The following is a 9,673-nucleotide window of genomic DNA, read 5'->3' on the forward strand; positions in this document are numbered from 1 at the left end:
CAGCAAAGCTCAGCATTCTCCCTACCAGTCTTGATTTCCTCTTCACAGGTTGATCCTAGGAACAAGCATCATCTGTGCTCATTTCTGGCTCAGCATCCACTTTCCAGCAAACCCAGATTGTGATAGAAAGTGCTACTTAGGACAAGTGTGAAATGCACAGAGCTTAAGTCGGTGGTTTTAAAAAAAAAAAAAAAAAAAAAAAAACAGGTACAATCTCTCCAGAATCTTAGTAAACATCATTGTCATTTCACTGGCTGTAATTATGAAGGCTCTGATTTCTGGTCTCTGGTAGAAACAGATAAGGAAAAAAGATTTGGAATTAATAGAGCCAACTTAAAATGACCAATATATAATAAGGTATTATTAGAAATCTAATAAGGTATTAATATCTAATTAGGTAATATGTAGTAAAATTAAGATGACTTATTAGATACCTATAATATAATATCTAGTGAGTTTGTTAGATATCTTATCAGATACTAATAATATCTTAAAGTAGTAACCTAATCTCTAGTTCATTAGTTACTAAGTTGTTAGAGGTAAAACTATAATTCACTTGTAGTGCACTTGCCTACCATGTATGAAGCAATGGGTTCAATCCCCAGCACTGTTTTTTGTTTGTTTTTTATTTTCAGGGTTTTTTTTTGTTGTTGTTTTTGTTTTAATTATCTAAAGACTGGGCATGTAGCTCCTGTAATCCCTGTTGAGGCAAGAGGATCAAAAATTCAAGGTTAGTCTAGGCAATGCAGGCAAGTTCTATCTCAAAAGAGAGAAAGGGAGGTCCAAGAAGATAGCTCAGTGGGTAAGGGCACTTGCTTCAAAGCCTGACAATCTAAATTCAGCGCCCATGATAGAAAGAGAACCGACTTCCAAAGGTTGTCCTCTGAGCCCTACACATGCACCAAGGCACACATGCAGATATATACATACGCACACACGCAAATAAATGTTCTTTAAAGGTTTTAAAAGAAAAAGTCACTTAAGAAGGCCAACAGCATGGCCATCCTCAGCTGTTTTCAAGGCCAGCATGGGATATATGAATCAAGTCACAAAACAAAAAAGGACTAGCAAGATGTCTCAGCACAAAAAGGCAAGTTCTACACAATCCCACTGACTTGAATTCCATCCCTGGAACCCACGGGAAGGTGGAAAGAAAACCAGTTCTAACAACTGTACTCTCACCTACACATGAGGTAGCACACGCACCAACACTGTCATAGGCACATCACAGACACAGTAATAAATAAGAACCTCCAAAAATATTCTTGTACCTTTAGGTTTCTTTTTTTTCTGAGAAACTTTCAATTTGAGGCATTGGAATGTATAGAAATATTCTGGCGTCCTAGCTTCCTCTCTGCTGCTGTGACAGACACCATGACCAAAAGCAGCTAGTGTATCGGAAGATGTTTAGAATATGGTGCCCTGTCAGGCTTGTTCCCAGGCAGCTGTCATTTTCCCGCTGTCATTTTCGGTCCAGCTCTGGACCGAAGCTCCGGCTCTCTAGAAACACGGCCCTGGCACCCACGAGACGCCAGCATGGTGGCTGGCTCTGCCAACCCACCAGGCTGCCCCCACAAAGCTTGGCTGAGCCCCTGATAATACCCGCCATCCTCCCGGGTACCCTGTAGAAAGAAGACTCTTAAAGCTTAATGATTATCTAAAGGATTTATATATTTAGAAATGATCAATTAACAAGATGCCCACACAATTAGAGTTGTTACCCAATATCTAACCTTTTGATAGAAGTTGCTACCCAGGACAACTTTCAACCCATCCGTGGTTCTCTATGGTGGCTCCCTCTCTCCTTTTCTCCTCCCCTTCCTCTTTCCTTCTCTCCTCCCAACTCCTCACTCCGCCTACCTTTCATACTGCCCAATCACCGAGCTCCACTGCATATACAATGTAGCAGTAGCAGGAAATTATCCTGCTACAAGCTAGAGGACAGGGTTTGTTCCAGCTTAGGGGTCAGAACTGGAAACTCACACAGGTAAGTGCTTGAAGCAGACCTTGGAGGAATGCTGAACTGGGCTTGTCCACCAAGAGGTGAGTACCCTAGTTAACTTTAAATAGCAACTTTACATAGCCTAAGAAGAGAGTCTCAATTGAGAAATTACCCAGATCATATGAGCCTTTCTTCCTTCTTTCCTTTCTTTCTTGATTGGTAATTGATATAGAACGGTCCAGCCCACTGTTGGCAGCACCATTCCCTACACAGGTGGTCCTGGCTATATAAGAAAGCTAGCTAAGGGCTGGAGAGATGGCTTAGTGGTTGAGAGCACTGACTGCTCTTCCAGAGGTCCTGAGTTCAAATCCCAGCAACCACATGGTGGCTCACAACCATCTGTAATGAGATCTGATGCCCTCTTCTAGTGTGTCTGAAGACGGCTACAGTGTATTCATATATAATAAATAAATAAATCTTAAAAAAAAAAAAAAAAGAAAGCTAGCTAAGTATCAACCTGTGAGTAAGCTAACAATGAGCAGTGTTCTTATATGTTTCTACTATAAATTCCTAATTTTCTTATGCTTTCACATTTGAGCCAGGATCCATGACAGGATGCTGACATCTAGTGGTGAGCCTTTTGAAAAGGCTAGATAGATCATTGCACATCTGGCTGTCCCAGATTCCTCATGCATATGGGTTACCTCAGTAACCTAATCCTGGCATTCTGTAGGAGTTGGTTCTCTTCCCTTCCACCACGTAGGTCCTAGGGATTGAACTCAGGTTGTCAGCCATGACGACAAATACCTTTAACCATTGAGCCACATCTCTAGCCCTCGTCAATATATCTTAAAAATTGGCTGGGCAGTGGTGGTGGTGGCACATGCCTTTAATTCCAGCACTTGGGAAGCAGAGGTAGGCAGATCTCTGTGAGTTTGAGGCCCCTTGGTCTACAGAACAAGTTCAGGACACCTAGGGCTATCCAGAAAAACCCAGTCAGTCTTAAAGACAAATAAACAGGCTGGAGAGATGGCTCAGTGGTTAAGAGCACTGACTGTTCTTCCAGAGGTCCTGACTTCAATTCCCAGCAACCACATGGTGGCTCACAACCATTTGTAATGAGATCTGAAGCCCTCTTCTGGTGTGTCTGAATACAGCAACAATGTACTCACATATATAAAATAAATCTTTTTTTTTTTAAATGATCATAAAAAGCCAAATATTAGGGGCTAGAGAGATGGCTCAGGAGCTAAGAACACTTGTTCTTTCTGAGGACCTGGGTTCAGTTCCCAGTACTCATATAGTAGCTCATAACTCCAGTTCTGTAACTCCAGTTCCAGGGGATCTGACTCTATTCTTTGACCTCTGAGATCACTAGACACAGATGAGGTATACATACATACATACATACATACATACATACATACAGCAAAACATGCACATAAAAACAAATAAGACACATTAAAAAAAGCAACATATATCTTAAAAGCATCTAGTTCTAGATACTTGTGATTTTTTTTCTAATTCACTTCTGTGTTTTTCTTTCAGTGATTCCTTATAGATCAGTGATCATTCCAATTAAAAAGCTGAGCAATGCAATCATTACCTCGAACCCGTGGATCTGTGTTTCAGGAGAGCTGGGAGACACCGGAGTAATGCAGATTCCAAAGAACTTGCTTGAGATGACTTTTGAGGTAGGTTAGCTAACACCTTTTTTAGTTCTACAGGAGATTTCTGGTTTTGCCTTTTCATTTTCCTTTAAACAAGTGAAAGGAGCATGTAAACATACAGAATCATTTTGTTATTATATACTTAGAACTGTCTAAAGCAGATTTCATGAGTTACTCTATATTTTTATTGTTAAGCCCTATCTTTCTACTTGTAGTAGGCTTCACCAGGTCCTATTCCTTGATTCCCAGTGCCTGACACAGAACATGACAAACAACGTTAAGTAAATGCTTTTTCTAAAGTGGTCCTTACAACCAGAGACCTGGCATCCTTGCATAAAGCTCCTGAAACATTTAGTGGCATTATAGAATGTTTTTGGTTTTTTGGGTTTTTTTTTTTTTTTTGGGGGGGGGGGTGTTTCGAGACAGGGTTTCTCTGTGTAGCCCTGGCTGTCCTGGAACTCACTCTGTAGACCAGGCTGGCCTCGAACTCAGAAATCCGCCTGCCTCTGCCTCCCAAGTGCTGGGATTAAAGGCATGCGCCACCACCACCCGGCGGTTTTTTGGTTTTTCAAGACAGAGTTTCTCTGTGTAGTCCTGGCTTTCCTGGATTGTATAGACAAGGCTTGCCTTTAATTCAGAGATCAGTCTGCCTCTGCTTCCCCAGTGCTGGAATTAAAGGTGTACACCACCATGCCTGGCTCCTATAAAGATAGCTTTTTATGTTGTGAGTTTTAGGGTCTCATCTTGTAGAGTATTCCCATATGTTTGAGCCCATATTCAGGTAGGTGCTGATATACCAGGAGTGAAATAGGTAAGAGAGAAACAGTAGTAGGGTGTTCTGTTCTCATTTGTGTTCCCTAGGGTCTAAGGTCAGCCATTTTCACTTGGAATCACAGTGCTCCCACAGTGGTCCATTTGACTTTCTACTTGTGGCAGACTCACATCTATCTGTATATAAAAATTAAAGCCTTGGATTTTCTTGGCCTACCAATTATGGAACAAAAACTAATTACACTGTAAGTCTCATCTTCTTCCCCCACCCCCTCTCTGCATCATCCCTTAGCTAGGTCACATGATGCCTTTCACTGATATACAAAGAAAGCAAATGCTTTTAAAACTTGCAATTCTGATGTTTTGGTCCAGCCAGCATATAGTAAGTCTGATCATCTCATTTTAGTTAGCATCCATTTTTCAGTTCCTGTCATTATTGCTTTGTCTTATACTTGTCCACAAAGGGCCAGCAAGGACATTGATAATCACAGTTTATTCATAATTTCACTTTCTAAAGTTTTGGTACCTGGTGTTAATTGTGGTCCAAAAATATTAAGTGGAGAATTCTTAAAAAAAAAGAAAGAAAGAAAGAAAGAAAGAAAGAAAGAAAGAAAAAAAGAAGGAAGGAAGGAAGAAAGAAAGGAAGGAAGGAAGGAAGGAAGGAAGGAAGGAAGGAAGGAAGGAAGGAATAGAAGCTAAGGATGGTGGTGTATTCCTATAACCTCGGCACTTGAGAAGCAGAGACAGGAGGATCAGAAGTTTAAAGCCACTTTCAGCTACATAACAAGTTAGAGGCCAGCCAAGGTTACATGAGTTCATGTCTCAAAAAAAAAAACAAAAAAATAAAAATCCAGGCATGGTGGCACAGGCCTATAATCCTAAGACAAAAATAAAAGAATTGTTGTGAGTTCAAAGCCATCCTGGACTGTCTCAAAAACTAAACAGAAATTAAAGTTTTTGAAGGTGGAAGTTGTTTACACACTATTGGTTTTTGTTATACAAAGGAACAAATCCAGGGTCTTACACATAATCAGCAAACATTCTATTATTAAGCTAGCCCCTCAGTCCACATCTTATATGCTTGGTTTTTGTTTTTGTTTTTTATTGTGCATCATTATGAATAGCAGGATGAAATCTGTGTTGTTCCTGGGTCAGCCATGAGTTCTGTCTTCGTCTAGAATGTCTGCACTGTATGTGCTACCTTCCCATTAGTTACTTAGTAATCATTTAAGTTATCAGAATAACTGTTCAGGTGTGGCAGTTGCTTATGTTTAGGAAACCTTTATTTTACTTACTAATGGTCCCACAGCATAAGAGTAGTATTACAGAGAAGGATCCAGACCATAAAACATGACAAAACTCTGGCATGTGTGGCAACATTGCAAAGCATATAGGAAAAAAACAGTCCTATAAATTTAGTATTAGGGTAGTTTCATGCATATACTGGGAGTCTTAGAATATATCTCTTGTAGATGAGTTTTACAAATAGACTTTTAAACTTCTCTAGTAGTTCAGGCCCTTGAACAAGCTAAACAAGCACAGTACCTTGAGTTACTTGCTAAAAAAAATCAGTGTTTTTTTTTAATCTGTGTATTTGCAGTAAGTCCATCTAAATAAGACCTTTTCATACTTACTGAAATCCTTTTCACCCTTCAATTAAAGGACAATACTCTCAGTGATTCTGTAACTGGATTCCCCAAGTAGAAGTAAACGTTCTCCAGCATTCTCCAAGTACTTGTTTACATTTCTAGTGCAGCACCTCACACACTCCACATCATTTGGTAGTCAGTGTCCATGTTCTGTCTCATTGTATGAAGGTTTCCTGAGAGCAAAGACTACATGGGGGTTGTCTATGGTATTAAACTCAGCGTATTGTACAAGGTAGATCTCTGTAAGTATTAGATGGAGCCAAAGTCCACTGCTGAAGCTAGAAAGGAATGGAAAAGAACTGAATACAGAATAATTTGTGGTCCTGTCTCACACAGTGCCAGAACCTGGGAAAGCTCACTACAGTTCAGATTGGCCATGATAACTCCGGACTGTTAGCTAAATGGCTAGTGGATTGTGTCATGGTCAGAAATGAAATCACAGGACATACGTACAGGTGAGTAAATGAACTTAGCATAATTCTTTGTTTCAAAGCTCTTTTTTTTTTCTTAAAGACTTGTTTATTCATTTTATGTATATGAGTACACCATTGCTCTCTTCAGACACACCAGAAGAGGGCATCAGACTCCATTGCAGATGGTTGTGAGCTACCTTATGGTTGCTGGGAATTGAACTCAGGACCTCTGCGAGAGCAATTAGTGCTCTTAACCACTGAGGCATCTCTCCAGCCCCCTGTTTCAAAACTCTTTTTTTTTTTTTAATTTCCTCCCCTTCCCTTCTCCCTCTTGCTCCAGCCCTGCTCGCTCCTGCTCAAATTCCACTATAGCTGTCTTCAGACACCCATATGAGGGCATCAGATCTCATTATGGATGGTTGTGAGCTGCCATGTGGTTGCCGGGATTTGAACTCATGTCCTCCTGAAGAGCAGTCGTTGCTCTTAACCACTGAGCCATCTCACCAGCCCCAAAACTCTTTAGATAACAAAAGATTTTGATTTTCTTCCAAAATGTTTTTTCCCACTGCCTCCTGAATGAGGTGTTGGGGCGGGTAGTTATATTATTTTATTCTATTTGTAAGACATAAAATTGGCCAGGTGTGGTTAGGTACACACCTTAAATCCCAGCACTCAGGAGGCAAAGAGAGGCAGACCTCTGTGACTTTGAAACCAGCCTGATCTACAAAGCAAGTTCCAGAACAGCAGGGCTACATAGACAGAATAATAATAATAATAATGTTGGCAAAAATGCTAGGTGACCTAGGTTCAGATCTCAGCATCTACCTCAGGTAGCTCACAGCTCCAGAGGATCCAATGCCTTCTACTGACCTCCAAGGGTATGCACATCTGCATGCGTATGCACACAAGCACGCAAATACAGGCATATGTACACATGAATAAGAAAAGATACTTAATCTTTAGTAAAAAACAGATTGTGGAAGCTGGAGAAATGGCTCAGTGGTTAAGGGAACTTGATGTTTTCAGTTCCCAGCACCCACATAACAGCTCATAAGTTCCAGAGATCCTGTGCTCTATATAGACACAGACACACACATGGCACACAGACATACATGCAAACACTCATACACATAAAATAATAATTTTTTAGTTTAAAAATATGTCTAAGTATGATTTCCGTGTCTAAGTATGATTTCCATGTAGCACTCGTGTAGACCAAGTTCTACCTTCCCCTGCCTCCCAAGGGCTGGAATTAAAGGCACATATTGCCACACCTAGATGCTCTCTACTTTTCTGTATGTTTGAATTTTTTGTGATTAAATAAAAAATCCTTGGGTATTAACACCATGGACTTCACCAATAACGCCATTGTTAAACTTTTACTTAAAACTGTTGGCAGCCAGGCATGATGTCACTTACACCTATAACCCCAATAACTCCATAAACTGAGGCAGAACGTTGCCTGGAGTTAGAGACCAGCCTGATATCCTCCACGTAATAAATTCTAGAACAGCCTTAGCAACTGCGTAAGACCCTGTCTCAAAATGAAAACAAAACAAAAACTTTGATTTTAGAAATATAGATTCATGGGAATCTGGAGACCAAAGGGTAAGTTCACAACAACAAAAAAAAGTAGATTTGAATGATTTTAAATCAAATTATTTTCTTCCGACCCTACCAGATTCCCTTGTGGGCGGTGGCTGGGGAAAGGCGTCGATGATGGCAGCCTGGAGAGAATTCTTATTGGAGAATTGATGACATCAGCTTCAGATGAAGACCTGGGAAAGCAGTGTCGGACTCCACCACAGCAGAAATCTCCCACCACAACCAGGAGACTGAGTATTACCTCACTAACGGGAAAGCCGGCCAGTGAGTTGTTTGCAGTGTACCTCAGATATGCAGGCTCTGTGGCTCATTTTCCAGAAAATGGTTGTTAATGAGTTATGGTGAAGAGATTAAAAACGAAGGGCTGGGGAAATGACTCAGAAGGTAAAGTGCTTTTCTTCCCAAGCAAAAGCAACTGAGTTTGATTCCCAGTGTCCATGGGAAAGGCTTCGGGCCTGCATCTGTAAGCTGGTGCTGGGAGGTATGGGGACAGGAATGCATAGAACTCACTGCCCAGCCAGCCTGGCCACATTAATGAGCACCAAGTTCAGTGAGAAACCCTGGCTAGAGAGACGGCTCAGCAGTGAAGAGCACATACTGCTCTTCCAGAGAACCTGAGTTCCATTCCTAGCACCTACATCAGGCAGCCCACAACCACCTGTAAGTCCAGCCTAGACAGATCACACCTCTGGCCTCTGCAGGCAAAATGTACTCATAAGTACTTACTTGACTCCAAATGTATATATTTATATTTATATAAAATAAATTTTAATAAACAATATTTGGCCTGGCAAGATGGCTCAGCAGTTAAGAGCACTGACTGCTCTTGCAGAGGACCTGAATTCAATTCCCAGCAACCACAACATGGTTCACAACCATCTGTAATGAGATCTGATACCCTCTTCTGATTTGTCTGAAGACAGCTACAGTGTACTCATATAAATAAATATTTCATAATAATAACAATAATAATAAATAAATAAGATTCAAGGAGTTGTTTGGAGAGAAAAATCAGTAAGAAAGAAACAGAGAGAGAGAAAAAGAAGGTGAATAAAATTAGGAAGATGGCTCGCACGCGCACACACACATACACACACACACATTCTCTCATTCCACCTTTTATTTTTGAGACTCTGTCTCACTATAGCTGGCTGGCTGGCTGGCATTCACTATGTAGACCAGGCTGGCCTTGAACTTACAGATATCCATCTGCTTCTGCCTCTGAAATACTAGGATTAAAGGTATGTGCTGCCGGGCAGTGGTGGTGCATGCCTTTAATCCCAGCACTTGGGAGGCAAGAGGCAGGTAGATTTCTGAGTTCGAGGCCAGCCTGGTCTACAGAGTGAGTTCCAGGACAGCCAGGGCTATACAGAGAAACCCTGTCTCAAAAAAAAAAAAAAAACCAACTTCCTTTTCCTTTTAAATATTTGATTTGGCTTGATTTTATTTGTATGTTTGTATGTGGGGGTATCCTTGGAGGCCAGAAGAGGGTATTGAATGCCTTGGAACTGGAGTCTCAGGCAGTTGCAAGGTGCACATACATATGCCATTTTGTTTTGTTTTGGGTTGGGTTGGTTTTGCTTTGCTTTGCTTTGCTTTGCTTTGCTTTGCTTTGCTTTGCTT

The 9,673-nt window shown here is 40.9% G+C and overlaps 1 protein-coding gene across 3 annotated transcripts in view; it reads left to right on the forward strand.

Moving 5' to 3' along the window:
• The window catches only part of Dennd5b (DENN domain containing 5B), a 132,829-nt gene that overhangs the window by 108,774 nt on the left and 14,382 nt on the right, over nt 1-9,673 (forward strand). For all 3 annotated transcript variants that reach the window (XM_028757571.1, XM_028757572.1, XM_028757573.1), the window contains 3 exons: nt 3,491-3,636; nt 6,369-6,487; nt 8,127-8,314. In XM_028757571.1, coding sequence (XP_028613404.1) covers nt 3,491-3,636; nt 6,369-6,487; nt 8,127-8,314 — 453 coding nt within the window. The remainder of the gene's footprint in view (nt 1-3,490; nt 3,637-6,368; nt 6,488-8,126; nt 8,315-9,673) is intronic.

The sequence above is a fragment of the Grammomys surdaster genome, unplaced genomic scaffold (genome assembly GCF_004785775.1).
Source record: "Grammomys surdaster isolate TR1022 unplaced genomic scaffold, NIH_TR_1.0 126176, whole genome shotgun sequence".
In the NCBI taxonomy this organism is placed as follows: Eukaryota; Metazoa; Chordata; class Mammalia; order Rodentia; family Muridae; genus Grammomys; species Grammomys surdaster.